This window comes from Aulonocara stuartgranti (genome assembly GCF_965226115.1).
Source record: "Aulonocara stuartgranti genome assembly, chromosome: 2".
In the NCBI taxonomy this organism is placed as follows: domain Eukaryota; kingdom Metazoa; phylum Chordata; class Actinopteri; order Cichliformes; family Cichlidae; genus Aulonocara; species Aulonocara stuartgranti.
Window position 1 is genome coordinate 34,786,649 of NC_138940.1, and position 22,097 is coordinate 34,808,745.

The following is a 22,097-nucleotide window of genomic DNA, read 5'->3' on the forward strand; positions in this document are numbered from 1 at the left end:
AAAAACGCTTTTGAGGATTTTGTGCATCGAAATTCATGACTCACTCTATCCTTTTTCTCTTTCCCTCTCCGTCTCACTAATCTTGCTGCTATATTTAGTCTTGGCATTATGCCCTTCGACAGATAGGTTGGCAGCAGTACGTAGATCATCTCTTCTCCAGTCTTTCCTCTCCTTTCCTTCCCTCTTCCTCAAAGCAGATCCTGTGAGATCCATCTGCAGTTCACAAAGAGATGTGAAAGTTTAACACACGCACTGCATCAATCAACAAAACTAAGTCTCTTAGACGTGACTATAAATGTACAGAATGAGATACGGACAAGCTATATTAACATTATCCCCAGCCTCAGGTCTGAAGTCTGCTCTGTATGATGAAATATTCTAATGAGGCACTGAACATAACATTCCCAGCATATTTCATCATCTTTATCACAAATGTCAGGGGGCGAAAGGCACAGTAACCACCAGCAGGGCTGCAGACAGGCATGTGCACAGAATGCACACACAAAATCTCCCCTCAGAGCCTCTTACACACTTGCAAGCAAAAACTCCTGGAGTATCTTTGCTGGGGCCACAACTAAACAGACTCACTGACAAATCAGTAAAACATCATAAAATCAAACTGCTCAAGTAGGTGCAAGTACCTCCTGTGTAATTTTCCACTCAGACAGTGTGGGACTGTGCACACCTTTGTACTTCCCCAGCTTCTGACTCAGCAGCACAGATGAGAGGAGGTGAGAGAACAATATTATGTCTCACAACACCGCGTCACATCACATACGCAGTTTTGTCTTTGCAACCAACTCCCTGGGTGGCACTGTAATGAAAAATGCCTGTTTATCTTTCATTACCGTCAACTGAGGGATTAAAACAAAAGAAAAACATGGGGCGGTTGGAGGAGAGGAGAGGCAGCGGGGGATGAGGTCAAAGCGCGGGGACATCGGTTAGACAAGGAAAGCGGAGGTTTTTATGAAAAATAAGACATTTCCTTTAATCACATCTGTAACATCACGGCTGTATCCTGGTATCATGTTGAATATATTTGATGATGTAGTATACACTTTAATGTGGACATTAAAATCGATTAATTGGCATTTATATGCTAATACATGAAACATAAAACTGCATTGTTTTCTACAAAGACATATTAAAAGGGCACAAATGGTGTAGCAGCAAAAAAAAGAGTGTAGTTTCATTTTCTATACGTAGGCTACAGTATTACAATGTATTTGCAGAGAAGAGATTCGTTGCAAGGTACAGCAATACAAATGAAGTAACAAATACATTTCTAGAGTATGCACTACGTCATACACATAGTTATGGCAGGATATTAGAGATTATAAAAGTTATATAGTTAGTAGGGGGTATCTATAGGCCACTAAGACACCGGAGGCTAGAACAGGGCTAACAGTACGATGTAGACTGTGCAGATACAAAGCACACTGATGTTTAATGCTCACACAGGACATCTGAACACGATATTAATATTTCCAGGTGTTACAGGTTAAAGAGTTGTAATGCTGAAATAACAGCAGCAAGTACATGCGGGAGCTGTTGTTGCTTTTATTGTTCAGAATTAATATTTTGACAAAGGAAAATTTGGTCACAAGAAATAACATTTGGAGCCCGAGTGGCACCCAAAAAGATATCTCAGCACCACAACTCCCGTGGGTGGAATGATGTTAAATAGTCACACATGTCTGCATGATTGGAGTCCATTTGCTCATTGTTTTCACCACTGGACTAATCTACAGTATATGTAATCTGTACTGAGGTTCCTGGACTCATAGGTTTCCCAAAACATTTGTCTCCTCAGTCACCAGGCACATTTTGTTCCCTATTATTAATAAATGAAGACCGGAGAAGAAGTATCAGTGCTTGCAAATAAAAAATGGATGGACAGAAATAGCCACGGATGAGTTTAGAAGAATACTTTGAAACACTGCTTCCGAACCTTTACTGTATCTCCTGTATTAAGCACTTCTGTAATAAACTGGATATGGACTACGTCTGAGGAATTACATTCACCTCATGATTTATCTTTTGTGGTTACTTGCTAGTATATGCAGTATTAGTTTATTTCAACCACTACTTTTAGCTACTAGCAACATTCACTGGCACTCATCTCACTAGTACTGAATTTGACTCCCTTTTGTCTTCAGAATTGTCTTCATAGCACAGAATCAAAAAATATGCTGGAAACATTTCTCAGAGATTTTGCTCCATATTGACATGATAGAATTGGATGCCCATCCCAAAGGTGCTCTATTGGATTGAGATCTGATGACCGGATGCCATCTGAGTCCAGTGAACTCATTGCCTGCTTCAGGATACCAGGTTGAGGCGATCTGAACTTTGTTAAATGGCATGTTTTCCTGCTGGAAGCAGGTATTAGTAGATGGGTACACTGTGGTCACAAAGGGATGGACATGGTCAGCAATAATACTCGGGCAGGCTGAATAATAAGGCTTAAATAATACTCAGTTGGGACTAATGGAACCAGAGTTTGCCAAGAAAATAATGCCCACACAATTAAATCACTACCATCAGCCTGAGTCATGATACAAGGTAGGCAGGCTCTATGGTTTCATGTTGTTTACACCAAATTCTGACCCTCCCATTAGAACGTGGCAGGAGAAATCAAGACTCATCAGTCCAGGCAACATTTTTCCAGTCTTCAATTGCTTGATTTCACTACACCTGTTCAAAATAAAGCCTTAGCTTCCTGTTTTAGTTGACAGAAATGGCATCCTGTGGTCTTCTGCTACCGAGATGCTCTTCTGCATACCCTTGGTCATAATTAGTGGTTAATTAAGTTGCTGTTACCTTCTGCTAGAACTGGTTTGGTCATTCTCCTCTGACACCGTCATCAACAAGGCATTTTCACACAGAGAACTGCAGCTCACTGGATATTTTCTTTTTTTCACACCATTATTAAAAAGAAGAATGATTTCCAGTGTTAACTTCAAATGCATGCCTAAAAGCTTCGACCTGCTGCCATGTGATTGGCTGATTAGATATTTGTGTTATGTTAATCTATACCAGTAGCTCACGTTTTAATGGGTAACCATATTTTTATTTAGCTAATGTCCAATTTAATATTTCACATTTCTCCACACTATCACCTTACAATTTTACGTCACTTTTTCCAACCATGTTTTCATGTTTTAACAAGTAACTTATCTCTTTTAATATGTTATGAATTCTCTTTCTACTGCTCATCCATTACTTTTAGGTTAACTGGTAACTTCAGTCATGGTTCACTCGTGGTTTTGTTAAATTAAATTAAAATTACTGTTACATTTGCTCATTTATTTCCAGATTACTTAAGTTTATCAATCCACATACTCCAAGCCCCTGTGGAAGTGTCTTGTTGGGAATGACCTTTTTTTTTAAAAATAAAAAATTGTGCTTTTTTGTCTACGTGGAGATAATAAGATATTTCACCATCTCCATCCAATAGCAAAAACAAAGTAGTTTTGATTAAAGATTAAAAAGTGACATAAACAGATGGTTTGAACAGGTCCAGAAGTAAAAAATAATCTAGTAGTGCGGACCCTTTCAAGCATGTTGTGTAGTAAAACTGTACAAAGACCATAGTGAGGTCGATTTACCTCTGGACACAGGCTATTCCCCTCTGTATTTATTTTGATTGCACAGAGAGCAGGAACAATCGTCTCATCCAACTCGTGTATTTCCCAAAATGTCAAAATATTCCTATAATTTCAGTAGCAGTTTGAGGTAACAAAAGCTTTGGGAAACCATGTCCTGTTTGCACATCATCACACAGTGTCTGGTCTGCACTCAAAGGACCAGTCCAACTCTCCTTTCATAAAAACTCCTATAGGTCCCTCTAAACCAGTGATGACCACTGCAGATCTGCTGCAGCTCCAAGTCTCAGCTGAGACAATGTTTATTGCTAAAACTATCATCATCTTAAGACGAGGTCTGAAATATCACAGAGAAAGTAACAATAATGCTCTAATACTTGGTCATTAATATGTTATGATATAGAGGTAGTGATTTAAGCATTGATTGACAGTAATAAACACTGAACAATGAACTCGAGCGCAAAAAAAAGTAATCTCATCCAAGGAGAGTATAAATACAAAGCTTATCACAGCAGCCACTAATGCAAGTTGCATCAAGGCTGACACATAAATAATTCACACTCTGGACTGCACGCTGTTTCAGGGTGACTATTCCTCAACTGGCAGGATTGTATGAATCATGGGACAGAGTAAAGACATGAATCGAGGAGTTTCAAAGCTACCGTTTCCCATGGCGCTGAGAGCTCACTAGCTCTCAGTAGAATTTAACACAGCACACAGGCTGTGAATGGGTGTCAAACAGGGTTTTAAACTCAATGACCTGCCACTTTAGGCCATCAGAGCTCAGGGCTTTAGCTCTTCACAATGACTGACAAGCTGCTCAAGACCTCGTCCTTTCTGAAGCAGGCATGGTTCAAATCCCTGTTCCCACCCAGCAGCAATGAACCAACATGGAGTTAGACCGAGAGATTCAGTCAGAATATAAACAAGTTATGTTCCAGCTGAATAACACTCTTTCCATCCTGGCTCTAACACGCAACAACAACAGCCGTGTTTTTCTTTCACTGCACTGGGGACGGATATTTGCTTGGTTTCTCTGTGTTGCCGACAACATTGCCCCACTGACTGTCTGAATTACACATTATGATGTATCGTCTCTGCACCCATCTCTTCTGTGTGAGTTTTGTGTGTGTGAGACTCACACATTTGTGGCCCGTGTGAGTTTTCTCTGTTTCAATTCAATACATTTGGGTATTAGCTGGCCACCCAGTGTGACAGACGCAGATTAAAGATGAACACGGAAAAAAACCCAACAAAAAAACAAAAAACAAAGAAAACTTCTGCAATATAGAATATCTTTCAAATCAACTCAACAGAATTATAATAACATATAAAACAGAGGCAAGTAATACAATACTCAGTGAAGATTTTGCAGTAAATTGCAAATAAACAACTCACATATATTTGCACACTTGGTGTTGCACAAACAAAAGCTTATGACTACCTGCATTCAATTCACATTGCATGTGTGTGCTGAAGCTGTGTCTGTATGTGAGTGTGTGTGTGTGTGTGTCATCTGTGTTCCTGGTATTATAAGTGTGAATCTGTGTGTGTGTGCGAAGCAGTGGACAGCCGCCAGGCCTCATTATTGTCATTCTCCTCACTGCCTCAAAGAGAGGCAAAGCGAGGCGATGCGGCTCCTTTCAATCGAGGAACCGAGGAAAGACGGAGACAAAAGGCCGAAATTAAACAAATGCTGGAAAGCGGCTTGGAGAGCCAGCTTTGAATAAAAGGGAGAGCGGCTGCACGGTTAACCCATCTGGGTCTTTCACTGGGGAGACCACACAGATATACTTCATCCGGGCATTCAGCTAAACTATAGGTCCACGCACACTGGGGTGCCAGTTCATGTGCATGTCCTATGTCACTCTTGTATGTCTGTTGTATGTGAGTATGTGTCCATCAGTAATCTGTTGCTGTTGTTTCCTTAATCCTCTGCAAAATACTGGCCTCGACTTAACCCTGGAATCTGTCATGTGCAGCTTCCTTGCGAGGACACCTGTGTAAGACTCCTCTGCATCCGCGTTGTTCTCATGGAGTATAATAGCTCTCGTTTCCGCTATTCTCTTGTGTTTACAAGTTTAATCGCAGGTGAAAGGAACTTCCCGGAGTCCAGCCTCCGAAATAACAGCGCAGCGCGTTCCCCTGCAGGCTTGTGTACACCGAGAAAGATTTTCTCTGTCTATTCCCATGCCTCTCAAAGTTGCCACTTTCATCCTCCACTGATTGGATGTGTTTTGCGACGCTACGTGTCAGCACACGCCATGTACATGCAGACTGATAGAATCTTTCCCACAGAAGAACGGAGGCGGAAAGATGTTTGCACACAGCAGATGTATGCAGTGATGATGAACTTGTTGCTTTACTGGAGCTCTGCTACAGGTTCTTCTGTGTGCTTCCCCTCAGTTTGAGACGCCGCCTTTCCAAGTGTCTGTATGGTCTATGGCACTGATGCTGAGGGTGGGCGATGAAACGACAGGGATTTGGTAGAGAGATGGAGGCGAAAAAAGAATGTGGGCGGACACATCAAGTCCTCATGGCTTCACACCTAGAGCAGTAAACAATTAAAAGAGGAAGGTTTCAGCGCAAAAACGTCCCTGACAGGATTCAGTCTGACATTTGAGTGTGGTTATAAAGGCAGCATGTACATTTTTTTTAAATATTTTGTTTGTTTAAAACAACTTCTCTGTCAAATATACCCACATAAGGAGCTATCTGGGATTAAGAGTCTTTTTCAAAGTCATTTAAACATCTGTATGCACTCAAATTTCAGCTGCTCTGAGATAAGCTTTGATACGGCAATGAATGCTATTTTTTTAGTTATAACTATTCAGTATGACCTGAAATTCTACATTTCTAAAGGGCTGCTTCTTTGGAGCAATGGACATCCCATGTATCTTTTGTGTATTATCCACATATTGTGTCTAAATTGCAATCATGCATGATAAGGAAAACTTTTCTTGTTAGGTTTTTTTGTAAGAAAGAAAAAAAAAAGGGACCGACTTGCAGCGACGAGGGTTGAGCTTTCGGCCTTTTTGGCTGCAGGTTTCAGCTGTGACGGTGCAGCGGCACTGGCATGTCGTCGAATCCAAGGCCCACTTCCTCCTTCGGCATGGGCGACAACGGGTCGTAGGAGAGGGGGAAGGAGAAGGAGAGGGGGATGGGAAGGAAATGGTGGAGGGAGAGATATTGGTGGGAGGCAGTGATGGTGGTGAAGGAAAAGATGTGGCAGAAGGAACTGGAGGAGCATGGGTTCTGTATGGAAGAGGGATTTAGGAAAAGCATGGTTAGATCCTGAATTGATTAATTCACTGTTTAAGGAAAGCCAGCTAACACGTGGCAGACTAAAATGTCTTCCATGTTTGCTCATTACCACTAAACACCAAGGGAATTTTTTAGTTTTGTTCAGTTTTCACCATTAAAAGCTTGGACTGATTAAAAATGTTTTTAATGGCAGTTTTGGATGATACATTAGAGACATTAGAGGCATTTAGTCATGTTTAAAAATCATGAGAAGTCCCCCTCGTTGTGCAAACATCAAGTGATCATCAAACAACATCCTCTGAAGGCTATAAATGTCTGCACAAAATTTCACGACAGAGATATTTCAGTCCAGACCAAAGCTGTCCAGACTGAAATATCTCAGGCTTGTTTGAACATGCACATTGCCAGTCTGAAACTAACCCACACAATGCAGTGTGTGGGAGGTGTGTGACTAATGTGGGATAACGTTCGTAAGCTGCCAACAAACTTTCTCCCCTTTCTGTTCATCTGCCCGTTACCATGGCTTTGTTCGTATAGGAGGCCTTCAGTTAACTCCTCTAGACGCCCTGAACTTTCCCTCTCTGAAATCTCATTTTGAGAAAGTTGCCTGCATCACTTGGTCCATTAACAGCCGCTGCTTCTGCCTCTGTTTTCCCGGGAGGCTGGCGGCCTTAATGAAGTTACTTAATGAGGCAGAGAGGGCTCATCTTTGTTCCTGTCCCGGTGACCACGCCTGTCGCTGGCTGGGACAGAGGAGGTAGGATTTGCAAGCAAATTACACAGATTTCACCCCTGCCAAAGTTTGAACAATGCCTGTTTTGAATGATGGATGGGTGCAGAGAGACATCACACCAAAGCTGAGCCACCTCTGGCCCCCAGAGGCCGGAAATGACTGACAGCAAAGTGAAGGGTAAGGAGATGAAAAAGAGTCGAGAGGAAAACATTAACAACTCTTTTATCTTTCATTCATGAAAGCCAACCTACTTGTGGTCCTTTCTTTCTTTCTTTCTTTCTGAATAAATACTGGCTAAATACTGTTTTGATTATGGCAGTTGTGGTGTTCACCAGTGTGTATGAGAGACCTTGACTGCGCAGCTGTAAAACAAATTGTCCTTCAGAAATAATGAGGCCAGATAACCCAGTTTTCCTCTAATCCAAACAGTCTCAGTGAGACTGAGAGTATCCGGAATACACACCGACAGACACAAGTAACGCCTGCTTAAACCTTGCATTTTGAACAAAAACAATTTAACGACAGTAAATTTGAGTTTAAAAAAAGCGAGCACTGAATAGTAAACATACGCAGCTCTGGTGGCTCCAGTTATCTTCTGTTTGGACTTCCTCCCTCTTTCCTTTTTCTTGCCTTTTCTTGCTGGCTTCAGAAAGGCCCTGGGAGCACCAAACAGACAAAATGTCACACACGGACAGGAGTTAATGTCAAACGAACGGTTTTCAGTTTTGGAATCTTTTGGAAGAACAAGCACCAAAATAAGTCATCCTATAACTAACGAGTGAACATCCTGAATATGTCCTTAGATGAACTCTTTGAATGTTTCATAACTTTTTATAATGTTGATCTGCTCCTTTATCTGACAGTCTGGGATATGAAGATACCCATTTACAATGTGGGTCATTTTAATTAATATTTTATTGATATTGATCATTCTTTACATAATTGTTATATTATCAAAAAACATTTGTGGTATTGTCCTTTTCATTTCCCAAATTATTTAGTGACGTGCATTCGGCTTAAGTATTAAGGGATGTGATGTTCAGATTCTCATTACACTGTTGTGTTTCAGGAGAGAGGACCTAAATGTGCGATGCTACAGAGGAAGAACTGCACAAGATGTGTGAAAAGCATCTAAAATAACATAAAAGTAAACTAGACTAAATGGGTATATAAATTTATATAAACAAAAGACTAACCAGAGACAGGAAACAGCTGGTAAATGTCACACAAGTGAAACTAATTAACAAAGGTCAAGATAATTAGGTGTAGAGGATACAAGACATAAAAGAAAACATGGTAATAGAGACTGGGGAACAGGCAGCAACAGAAGGACAAGAAGGAAAATGAGATGGAAACATTTTGAACCTAGAACTTTACCAAAACATAAAACCATCAAAGGTCAAAGGTTTTTCATGAGAAAAAATTAAAAAAAACAAACACTCAGTGTCACTAGATAGATAAATATGACATTGAAACCAAACTCCTTAACTCTACTTTACAACAACTTTCCAAACAATCCTTATTTATTTAGCATTTGTCAAAAGAGACATGTTAGTGCCTTTCTGTTAAGCCCAACTTTCTTCTGATTGGCTGCCTCTCACAAACACAAGGTTTGAACAGCAGGTGGGTGGAGCTACTGTGCTCAAAGCCAGAGCTGTGTGCCCAACATTACAGAATTAAAGATATCTCCTCTCTATGACATAGAAAGGGGTAAAAGGACCACACTTAGAAAAAAATTTTTTAACAACTATTTTGAGAATAAAGTCAAAATTTCAAGATTAAAGTCGTAATTCTATTTTGAGAAAAACATCAAAGCTGTATTTCAAGAAAAAAGTCAAAATGTGGACGTTACAGTTGTACTTTCAAGACAAACTAAAATGGCTTGTAATGGTTGTAATGGACAGATCCAGGGTGTATTGATGGTTACACCCTCGTGCAATAAAGAGGATGTACGTTGTATCACAAGACGACTCATCAGTTTGTTTAACTAACTCATCCAAACACGTCATTTTGTAGAGAGTACAGCAGGCGCGACAGTTTGTCCTGAAACAACAATGGACTTTTTTCTCAAAATTATCAACAATACTTTTTCTTAATGTGGCCCTAAAATTCCATCACATAGTGACATCACATAGACCCAGGACTTCAAAAAAATGTCTGAAACAGGGAGTTTAAAGCAGTCTGAAGATCAAATGTGCTGTTAACAAGAGAGAGAGAGAGAAAGGGAGAGAGAGAGAGAGAGAAATGGATAATAGGTCCGCTTTAATATGTTTAATATGAACTGCAGTTTAACATCGGTCAATGCCTTTCAAAGAGCCTGCAGTTGGTAAATAAGTATTTCAATTTACTGCAACATTTTTCAATTCTAAGAACCTTTATGGATTTCTGTTAATACACTATAATTCAGAGTTAATCATTTTAAAACTCAACAGGCTATCTGACAGCGTGAGTTAAAAGGTCTTCAAAACTTCTGCTGAGGTTGATCTGGTGTTATTAGATACTAAGGAGGTTTTGATATTGTTTCAGTTTGTTTCTTTTTTTTTTATTAGTCAAAAACGTATGAATAGATTTGTTCATACAGATTTGTACAGGGCAATCACTTGTTGGAAAGAATTTTACCTGGATAAATAAAGGATTATACACTCTCCAGAAAATATCTAATCGGCCAATCTGATGGCTGTAACCCAATGCATTTAAACTGAAACAAAATGTAGAAGCAAGACGATTTAAGTCAATCTGAATATGGCACGATTATTGGTGCCAGATGGACGGGTCTGAGTATTTCAGAAACTGTTGATGTACTGGGATTTTACCACAAAATTATCTCTAGAGAACAGCCCAAAAAAGAGAATATTTCCAGAGAAATATAATCCAATTCTCTGGGTGAAAATGCAATGTTGATGACAGAGGTCAGAGGAGAACGGCCAAACCGCTTCAGACAGAAGGCAACAGCAAGTCAATTAACCACTTATCATGACCAAAGGCATGAGGTCTGATGAATTTTGACTTATGCTGCCACATTCAGATGATCTGGTATAAGCATCATGGATCCTTCTATCAACAGTTCAGACTGCTGGTGGTTTAATGGTGTGCAGGATATTTTCTTGGCACACTTTAGACCCTCTAGCACCAGTTAAACTTTGTTTAAAGACCACAGCCAACCTGATGATGGTTGCTCATCATGTCCATCCTTTATGAACACATAGCACCTATCTGCTAATATCCACTTCCAGTAGGATAACACATTATGTAACAATCGTTTCAAATTATCCTTTTGAACAGTGACTTCACTGTACTCAAATGGCCTGGACAGTCACCTGATCTCAATCTAATAGAGCACCTTTAGACGTGATGGAACGTGAGGTTCACATCATGGATGTGCAGCAGACAACTCTGCACCAACTGTATGATGCTGTCATGCCACAAACAGTTAAGGTAGTGAATCTGAAACTGAATCTGAAAGGTATACTTAATAAAGTGTCTAATTAGTGTATGTGAAGTCAATCCTGATCCAGATCTAAATCCAGGAACCTTCTGAGACACTCTCTGGTCTTGCAGAATTGGACATTTAGCATATCTTCAAACATGAGCATACTTTTGCCTCGCTAACTGTATGACTTATACATGACTGTCCTGTATCTGGGTCCTCTTCTTTTGTAAGCTGTCACTGTACCAATACGGTGCTGGTGGTATCTTAGCAGTGTTTTTAAAGCATAACTGGTTTACAAAGAAACAGTAAATGGAAAAATCCAGTAATCACTGTTTACTCTCCCTACACTTCATGACATAAACAAAACAATTAATTAGTTCAGACTCTCAGTGCAGGGTGAGAAAATGTCACTGTCACTCTACTGTCAACTGATAACCCGTTTTTATCATTTTGAGTGTCCAGCATTTACTGAGCGCAATCGAATCCACTTTAATGTGGACTGGCGGCTTCAATAAAGTGCATCTACAGCTCTGTAGAGTTTTTTCAACTTCAACTCACCTCTGTTCCAGTCCCATCTGTTATATTAAATCATATCCAATTATGGGCACTGTACCATGTTTACCAGCTTAGCCCTGACATTATTAACAGACTCTGTTGCCTCTGCTGCTGCTGTTGTTGTTTTTGGAGTTCTAATTTACTACTAGGGATGCGTGACTCTCCTCCGTCAGCCTGTGAGAGACCACATGGCAGGGGAGATAAAATCATCGCTATGGTGACAACAGGATGCCAGCCGTCCCAGGGGATGCTGGGAGAGAGTCACACAGATGCTAACTCTTTCAACATCACATGAAAGAACTCGTATGTATTAACACAAAGCACAGAACATATAAAATTTCATAAAAACACAGAGTCAAACAGGCACATAACCTGTAACTTTAAAGGCTTAGAAAACTGTATGCACACACACACACACACACACACACACACACACACACACACACACACACACATACATTGGAATCCTTTATTTATGTTCACATCCTAACAGGAAGCAGCAGGACATAAACATTAAAGATGCAATCATATGACTGTGTGGTTGGACCTGCACACAGACAAGAAGCAGAGATCAAGCAGAAATGCTCCTTTCACAGCGTCCAGCTGTCAGCCGCAGCTGACATTGGCCCTACGTGCTGGACAGAAAGCCGTCTTTATTTTTGTCATTAACATAAAGAGCAATTTTCTGCGATCACCAAGCAGATACAGGATCATTATTGCACTAATGTGTTTTTGCTTCAAACCTAGTGTCCACAGTACTCTTACTGATTTTAGGACTTCTAAAAGAGAGACTGTTGAAGACGCTGTTTGGCTTTGAAAGCTCCGGGATTACTTAGTAGTCTGCACAGAGAGGAAAAGCAGACTTTTAGAAATAATGACACCCACATTCACTGGCTGACTGGGTCTTGTTAGTCACCACATGTCCTTCCCGACCCTGTCACATGACCCTGTTCTGTAAGAAAACAAGGACAGGGGTTGGGTAATAAATTACAAACCCATACCATGTAATCACAATGTCCCTGGATTGATCCCCCCACCAATCTCCTGAAGTACAATATGCCCTGCCTGGTGTATTAAAGGCACTCTGCAGCAGCAGAAAATCATTGCATTAATGGAACAAAGTCAGTGCACCCACATTTACATGCAGACGACTTGTACTATCCAAGGTGTCACAACATTTCACTGAACTACAGCTGCTGATAATTAGCGATGATATGCTGCAACGAGCTGATACATGCAAGGCATGACTGATTCAGCTCCATCCGTCCATCCATTCCTGTTTTCCCAACTGCTTATCCACATTAGCATCCCAGCTGGTTCCACCCTGGACGCGTCTGCAGTCTTATCACAGAGATGCTTAAGGAAACACATCTATACCAGTTTAGAATCATTAATTAACCTGACGGGCATGTCTTTGGACTGTGGGAGGAAGTCACTGCAGGCACAGGGAGAACATCCACACAGAAGACCCGCAGCAGGCCTTTATCTCTCTGAGATGACATTGCTTACCACTGTAACACCATGATTCCCAGTATGTGGGAACTGCCCATACAAAAACAAAGTCACAGATTTTTTATATTAACTACATTTTTTATTGATTGTTGACCTTCCAAATAACTGTAAGAGGTTTATTTACTCTTTCTAAAATGATAGATTTTATACCTATTACATTTTCATCTTACTTTGATTTTCTTCTTCTTTTTTTATTATGGTGTCACCATAAAACTTACCTCTAAACTGATACACAAATGTTTTTAAAATTCATGAACAATTAAAAATTTTCTAATTAACTTTTAAAAAGTTAATTCATCAATCATGTTTAACTTAAATTGCATTCATTTTTCAAATTAATTTAATGAACAGTTAACATTTTTAGCTTTAAATTATTTTTATTTGCAGGTATTATGCCTTTTAAGCCTTTTGCAATGCTTTAAAAGTAACTTTTTAATTACTCATTTCTGGAGTGCATGTTGCACGGGTATTGCAGCACAACGTTTCACCAAAACAAAAATCAGTGAACTTTTGAATTTAGAAAACAAACAAACAAACAAAAAAAAACAGACACAAATCACATTTTAATTCAATTTCAGCCTTGATGGCAATGTTCCATTCAGACAGCTTTTTAAGACCACTATTCTGTGGAAAATTACTCAGTGGGTAAACATGAGTTCATGGTTGAAATGGGGTTAAATTCCAGTCTTTGTAGGAGCCTAAAAACACATTTCATCTTTCACTATTCAACCAAATTTAGGCATAAATGATTGTGCTCAATCACATTCATGGATGTCTGGTGCTTAGTGGGAGACAAATGAGCCTTCTTGACCAGCATGCCTCTGGACACAATTGTGAAGTGAGGCCCAAAAATCTGGAGTTAATGAGTTAATGTAGCCCGGTCAGGGTGCTTCCAGCAGCTATAGGTGTGAGCGACTATGTCAGTGCTCTTAAACTGGATTAACCCAGTCTGGGGTCTCATGTGACGCGCTCTTTGAATTCTTGAGCAACATGTTCATTCTTTGCCATTTATAACTGTTAATTTGAAAGCAAACACTGGTGTTTCGAGGACATTAATGAGGTGAATAAGGACATTTGTTGCGTAGCACAGGTGAGATATTTTTCTGCAATTTTGGAGTTTTGTAGCAAGTAGAAGTTTTCAGGTAAAGAACTGAGCACTTCTTTTAAAGACTGTTCAGTAGCCTATAGCTACTTGGATTTAATCAAGATGTCCTTTCCTTGTAATTGAAATACCAGTCTGACTACCGGCTACTCATTATTAAGATAATCAGCAGAATCCAGAAACACAGAGATAAAGATTGGAGTTCTTTACCTTGATGTAGGTGTTGGCTGGAGGTGTTCCTTTAACCTGCACACAGATTTAAAAATTGCCATTGTAAAAGTGTATGAAAGGTCAGTGGAGCAGCATTATCCAGTATGCGCCTGAACCTCAGATGGGTGAGTTTTTATTACCTGCAGTCACATTGGCTGTGCTCGATGAAGGGCAGCTCAGTGAGCTCGTGCTTCATAAAGGACGTCCTCATCAGCTGCACACAGGTCAGAAGAAAGTAAGTGCGTATTTATCATCTGAGCAGACTTCCTGTATATGTGTGTGCGTGTGCGTGTGTACCTCCATGGTAACTGTGTGTGTGAGCGTGGGTACACACTCGAAAGCCTCGTCAGCACAGCAGCCGCCACATCGCCTCACCGACACACAAGATGGGATGAAGAGGCTGTGGGTCTCATCTGGAAACTCCCGCCAAACCTCCACCAGAGTGTCTCGAGGCTCGCAGCCGCTCCGCGAGTACACCTCCAACCACCGTCGCACTTGTGGAGAGACAAGGACAAACACTGTGTTTTATTTGTTTTACTCTTTCACCTCCGTGACGCGTGAGTTTATGTAGAAACATAAACATACCTTCTCGACCTTCTCTGGATTTGGGGGAGTCGGCAGGGCGCCAGTGAGCAAGCTGGAGAGAGGTAGCAACAAACTCAGTCATACAATGAGTGGTTTCATTCCAGTTTCAAATAAAATAGAAAAGTAATCAGTTTAAAAGACACTAAATTAACTCATTTGTATACAGTTGGTAGGATAAAATACCAAAAAATCAACTTATAACCTTTAATCTACAGGGTAAATCTGAACTATATGTAATTATGTCAACCTAAAAAACAAGTTCATGGATTGCTCAAGTTCACATTTTATCTATTACATCAGACTTAATGTGAAATTTATCTCCCAAATTTGTCCACCAAGATAAAAAACACATATTGGCTGTTACTGATCAACTAAACAGCATTTATTTGACTCTCCAGCTATTATCTGCAACTTCTTGCTTGACACTGTTGTAAAAGTGTGCTGGTGCAGATCAACAGATCAAAGTATTTCCGTTAATGAACACCACAATATTTCTCACCTGGAGTTTGAGCGTGACAAGCTCAATAAAGCGTGGAGGGAAATAACAGGAAGAAAGCGAAACCGCTGAACTTTGATACAGAGATACCTTTGAAGGAGGGTACGAGTTGTGTCTCTCCTCTGTTAGAGAGCAGTTTCTGTGTGGGTGAGGTCTCTTGGTGTGTTTGGCTGCAAGTTTTATGTTTAGGATCAAATTTCACGCATATTTTTTACCTGGATGATGGAGATGCTAAAACCCGATCAAAGCTTTGGAGACACCCATTGATCTAAATATCAATGAAATACTTTGTTGCCCTCTCCCACTTCTCTTCATATTCCCTCATGATATCCATTTCTGGAAATTTACGTGTCTATATTACACTCAGAGCCTGTCCTGAATCAAACCCAATGTGCTATTTTGCATCTTTTAAGCAAACCGATGCAAAGGAGCACAAAAAATAACACAAGTTCTTCTCTTTTTCATGCCCTCTCTCTCTGTCTCGGGTTTTGACTTTGTTGTTTTTGTGTTATGTTGCTGACAAACAGACTATTCAGACCTCACCTGTCACCTTAACACTGTGCTTTAACTGTAATGTAATTTAAATATTTTTGCAAGAGGTGAAAACACTAGAACATCTGACTGATGAACTCTATATCCTGCAGTCTAACTCTGCTACTTTCAGAGGCAGATATTGTAAATGGTAAATGGCCTGTATTTATATAGCGCTTTACTAGTCCCTAAGGACCCCAAAGCGCTTTACATATCCAGTCATCCACCCATTCACACACACATTCACACACTGGTGATGGCAAGCTACATTGTAGCCACAGCCACCCTGGGGCACACTGACAGAGGCGAGGCTGCCGGACACTGGCGCCACCGGGCCCTCTGACCACCACCAGTAGGCAACGGGTGAAGTGTCTTGCCCAAGGACACAACGACCGAGACTGTCCAAGCCGGGGCTCGAACCGACAACCTTCCGATTACAAGGCAAACTCCCAACTCTTAAGCCACGATCGCCATTGTACTTCTTCCTCATCTCAACCATTCATTTTGCAGTTATAATTTTATAGTACTTACAAATTTCTATTAATATCCTAAAAATATCAAGTGTTATTAAATATTAAACCAGTGCTTCTCAACCTGTTTGACATAAATAAATAAGCATCTTATTGTGGTTCTGCAGATGTTCATGACTTTTATCAGTTCCACATGAACTCATTCAAAAACCTGATTGAGGACCAAAGCGATAAAATATTTATGCATCTCACGACCTCTCAGACTAATCTAATGAGCATTTGAAGGGGCCCGGCGCTGATTGGGAACTAATGGACTGAGCAGCTTCAACACAAAAAAAGGTCTTGGAAAAAAGGGCACTGATAGAGCCTATCCACCACCAAACCACATGCACTATTTTGCAGTTTTGAAGAAAGCGTAGCAAAAGAAGACAGGTTTTCACGAGTTCTTGCTTTGCTCAAGCTCCACCTCCATCTGTGTTGGGTTTTATGTAATTCGGCTTGGTTGTTTTTGCATAATCGTGCTGACAAAACAGACTAATCAGATCTTATCTGTCACCTTAACAAGGGATAAATATATCAAGCACTTTTAATGAAGTACTTTTATTATATTGTAAAAGATTTTTTGTGCCTCTCATAAACACACATGAGAAGAACCTGCATTTTATGGCACTCTACTTGTATCAAGGCCACTTGAAAGGGAATGTAGACTTTGTCCAGTTGACCCCCTTTTACTGATCCACCCCCTTATACACACATGGGTTAGGCCCACATTGATTGAACAGTGTTGATTTATGCTGGGGCCATTTTGAAAGCACTATGAGCTGAAGTAAATGTGTCCTCTCTGTATCATTCTTAGAGAGGAGTCTAAGATTAACTCCCTTTGGCAGCCATATCTGCACAGAGCTGGCACACACACACACTGACTGACACACACACTCCTGAGTGCCAGCCCAAAGCCATCTGCACCGGCACTGCCTGTCTGTCTAACACATCTAACTCCCTGTGCACACTGTACAGATGGGCCATGTGTGTGTATGTGTGTGAAAAAGGCCCTGCCCTTGACCTAACCACCATCTCTCCCACACTGAGCTTCATCACCGCAGGAGGAGCAGGATGATCCCCTTTTTAAATAAGCTGTCAGGGAGGCAGACAGCATGAAGGCGGAAAGCCTTGTGAGCAGGTGAAGAGGCTCTCCGAGTGCACACTGGTGTCCGCCATGTAGTGTCTAGGATGACGAACGTGTAAAACATGCACTATAGAGCAGCACCGCAGAGTCAGGGTTGGATCCACTTCAGAGCACTGCCTGTTCCTGATACGAGCCTCCAGACATAAATAAAAAAACACAGCATGGGCAGGAGCTGCTATATGTGTAGGTGGAAAAATGAGCCCATATGCCACATCGAGGGACAAGCCAGTGCAATCAGTGAGAATTTCTTATGAATGATTTCTATACTAACTCTTCCCCCATAACAGCTGGGATAGGCTCCAGCCCCCTCACAACCCTGACTCTTATTACTTCACACACACTATAAGAAATTGATCATTTTTAGGCTGTCAGACTGAAAAACACCCTTTAATATATTCTTGTTTTTTTAGATAGCACTTGGGACGACATCTGAAATGCACTGGTGTTATGTTAATGACGTAAAAAATACTTTGACAGATAATAGTGAGATTATAATTTTTGCACCGCAAGCCACCGCTGTGTATTTATTAGTTAAGATTTAATTAAAGTGCAGACTTTAATATCTATGTCAAAGGGTTGAACAAATATGTTGTATAAAAAGTTTACAAGCAGCTATATTTTCAGTGCTCATTATGACTAGCTTAAGTGACTCCCCTTGTCTCTTGCAGCTGTCTCTTTGTAATTCCTTCTGCCTTTAGTTTTGTCTTCAGCAAGTTAAATATATGTTCAATCAGATCTGTTGATGTGTTTGACTCCAATTTTTTTTTTTTTTACCCTCAAACTGCTGGGTGTCTCTCTGTCCACTGTAAACATCTGACTGAATCTGAGCGGTCAGTATTTCCCTAAACACTTCATAATTCATTCAACGACTTCTGTGTACTGTCACATCTGTGTCTCATCTCTAAAAACAAGTGATCCACTGGCACTGAAAGCAATGCATGTTCATGCCATCACACTGTCTCCACTGTGTTTGACAGATGTTGCATGCTTCACATCATTTGGAGCCCCTCCAAATCTTCTTCTCACGTGCTGTTGAAGCGCTGGCTTGTTTGCAAAGAGCTCTCTTTATTTCCTCTTGTGAAGTCTTTAGTAGACTGATGATAATGACATGCCTTCCTTCTGAACACTGTTCTGCACTTTTCTACATGCTCTGAAGGCATTTCCTTTACAATGGAAAGGATCCTGTGAGCATCCACTACTGCTTTCTCCTGTAGGCTTGTGTGTGTTTATTTAAATTCACAAGTTCCTTCTTTTTTAATTTTTTTTTTTTTTGAAATCTCAGAATCAGCTTTTGATTTGGCCACTCCAGATGTTTCCACTGTCTCTTTTTAGGAATCGTTTTGTTTTTGCAGCCTAATGATGGCCTGGTTTACTAGCATTGAGAGGTCCTTTGACCACATGTTGTGTCAAAAAGCAAATACCAAAACTTTTACTTCCTTAATTGATCCAGATATAAGAAACGATGTAAGAAAAGAACAGGATCCATCTGGGTATAAAGCAGTTCCTGAATCAAAAAATGTAGATGTATATATCTTTAAATTAAAGCTGAGAGGCTCTGCTTTAATAGCAATTACTTTAACCTTGATATCTATTGATAAACAGATAAAATAACTAAGAGTGGGTCCGTATTCACATACACACACACACACACACACACACACACACACGCCTATATGTATGAAAACATACTAATGCCCTTCAGGTCAGCGCAGTAAGCATGGAGCTCCCTCATTAGCTTGGCCTTCCGCTGGAAAGGCTAGATTGGATCAGGTCTGTCATCTGACCCAGCCTACACACCCACAGTTCCAGCAATCGGCATCTGTTATTATTTATAAATATTCATTATTTTGTTGCTGTAAGTTGGTAATAAATGAATCCAGGAGATTCTTGCTCTCAGCCATAATCATGTATAATTTATTTCTATAGATCAAAAAGAGATCAGATGCGTTAATTAGGAATGTATAGTAGTACTGGTAGGCAGGGGTAACTTAGCTGTTCACTTTGTTCCCAGTCTTTATGTTAAGCTAATGGGCTTGGAGATACATATAGTTCAACACATTGCACGGCTCCTTTAATAATAATGAGCTCACAAATTGATTTTTCTGGTCCCCATGTCCTCCATCTTTTCTTCCCAAAAGGCAAAAGGGTTTCATTTGATGAATGAAGCTAACAGAAACAAAGCAACTGCGCTGCTGGAGGAGGATTTTCCACTACCTGGCAACTCAATCACTGTCCTTGTGAATGGCTTATAATTAATCGACCTAGCTTTAACAGGCCAAAGTGTGCAAAACAGTCAATACACTCACCAGAAAGCATGCTTTATATAAAGTATCACTGAATTATGTTGGTGTGAGAGGAGACAATGAAGCCGGATGTCACATTAAAGTAATTACTGAAAGCCACGTTTAATCTCGGAGGGTTTCGTTGTGTTTTTCTGCCACGGGACCAGAAGTGACAGGTGTCATTGACCCAGAGGATAACTTCCACAAGGTTACAACTTCCCACCAGGCTCCAACAGACCAGGAATATATATAGATATATAGTAGGTCAAATGATCCATACATACATACCTTGGCGTGAGAAGTCGGTATTCTGGTGAGCAGCAGGAATTGAAACATTCCTAGAATAACTTGTAGCATAATCCCCATTGTGCAGGAGTCCAAGGGGCACGCAAAAAATATTTTTTGGACCAATCCAAAAAAAGAAGCTGGCTTGTCCTCCTTGCGTCGCCTCCGTGTCCGAATAAAGGCGCAGATATCCCGCTTTCACTCTCCAGTCTCCCTTCCCTGAAAGGACTCCCAGGGTGGCATCATCAGGGTCGTAACAATAACTTTATTGTGTCGCATTTTAGCTCGAATGATTTAGGACTCAGTTCTCTATATAAACTCTATGACAGTTAAATCCTCTATTAGTGAGACACTGTAGACTGAAATGACCTTCCCTGCACAAACTATGGCTTTCTTATAATGTTAAATGTGGCACCAAAGCAGCCAAATCCTTATCCTTTTTCCAGAAACTTGAAAGAACTTTAAAGTGATGCTTTCCTGTAGTGATTATGAGCACAGTCCGCCTCTTGGTTCGGCTCCCATGAAACCGGTCCGGGGGGTCCGGGGTGGCGTTACTGGGGGATTACACAGGCTACAGATTCCCGCTTAAACGTGGTGCGATCATCAAATCCTGTGTGTCTGAAGAAAGAAATCGCATCATCCAGCTATAGGACGTTAATCCGGAAAAGATCCGACGCCCTGGCCCGACGCGCGGAGGGTATGTGCCGCATATTCCTCTCCCCGGCTCGGTCACAGTCTCACCACACCGTCGCTCCTACTGAAAATGTGACGTTTCCCCTCCAGGCGCATCTTCCCGTTTTCCCCCCCACTCCCCTTATAAATAAACCTAGAATAACATCCTCGGCTGCTGTGGCAGACAGCGTGACTACAGCAGAGCAGTCAGAGCGAAGATACAGGCAGGTCTGGAAAGGCAGACCTTCATTTGTTGCTGTGATCGGTTTCCTCGCTTCTGTTTGCCCTTGAGACGCACGCAGCGTAACCATTGCGCTGCCAACTTTTTCCAGACAGGATAAGCGCACTGCACACAGGTGGAGTGTCTCTATTGGTCCCACAGCGGGGGGTCAGGGGGCCTCCAGGGGCCTCTTGTAAGTGGGGAGTATGATTGAGGACACCAAGGTCGTGTCAGTGGCAGGGGACATATTTTAGTATTTACATGTGAATATGGAGGCTAAACAATAAGGGGATTACATTTTTAGAAAATGGTGATTGTTGTGCGCATCAGTTGAGGCATTTTTCTTTTAAAGGGGGCCAGCTGTCCACTGGCTTTCTTACTTATCCATAAGAAAGACTGTGATTTAAAGATGCCATCTTATAACATGTAGTCCTATGAGAGTATACTTAAAACAGATTACGTTTTGCCAAAGAAGAAGTGTTTAATCACCAAACTTTGATTCCTGAGAGTGTTTTTGACTTGTGAACACCTTGTCCTTGCTAGGAAATACATCATGGTGACACAGTAATATCTAAATTCTTTATAACTTTTCTATTCAATGAATAACTTCCTTAAAATTACACTTTAGTGAAATGTTGTATTTAATCAAAGTAATGCCAATGATTTAAGAGTTCAGCTGGTGCACACTTATCTGCAATCCAACACATACTGAGAGCAACGAGCTGATGATTGATAAACATTTTCTTCAGTTTAATCATAGAAGTTATTTACAAGGAATTTCTCAACAAGCCAACATGACCAAAGGCTGTAATGCACAGTGACCCTGCTTGTAAACACAGACTGACACGTCGCGGTAGGAATGCAGCTTAGGTGTTACTAATAACGCTGACGAATGATTTGTTCTGTTCTCTTCAAATGTTCCACTGTGTCTTGACAGTAAAGCAGGTAAATCAAAG

General features: G+C 40.8%; 1 protein-coding gene across 2 annotated transcripts; it reads right to left on the reverse strand.

Annotated features, from left to right (window-relative positions):
• Positions 1-1,024: 1,024 nt before the first annotated feature.
• Positions 1,025-21,270, reverse strand: vegfba (vascular endothelial growth factor Ba). Of its 2 annotated transcripts, XM_082555331.1 has the most exons (8): positions 20,253-21,267; positions 15,000-15,051; positions 14,712-14,908; positions 14,555-14,628; positions 14,415-14,450; positions 8,175-8,261; positions 6,612-6,863; positions 1,025-6,156 (listed from the first exon to the last, which is right to left on the reverse strand). In XM_082555331.1, the coding sequence occupies exons 1-8, from the start codon at positions 20,328-20,330 to the stop codon at positions 6,135-6,137; spliced, it is 798 nt and encodes a 265-aa protein (XP_082411457.1). In that variant the 5' UTR covers positions 20,331-21,267; the 3' UTR covers positions 1,025-6,134. The 2 variants fall into 2 exon arrangements, with proteins under 2 accessions (XP_082411457.1, XP_082411458.1); XM_082555332.1 differs by lacking the exon at positions 8,175-8,261 and having other exon boundaries at positions 20,253-21,270.
• Positions 21,271-22,097: the final 827 nt, after the last annotated feature.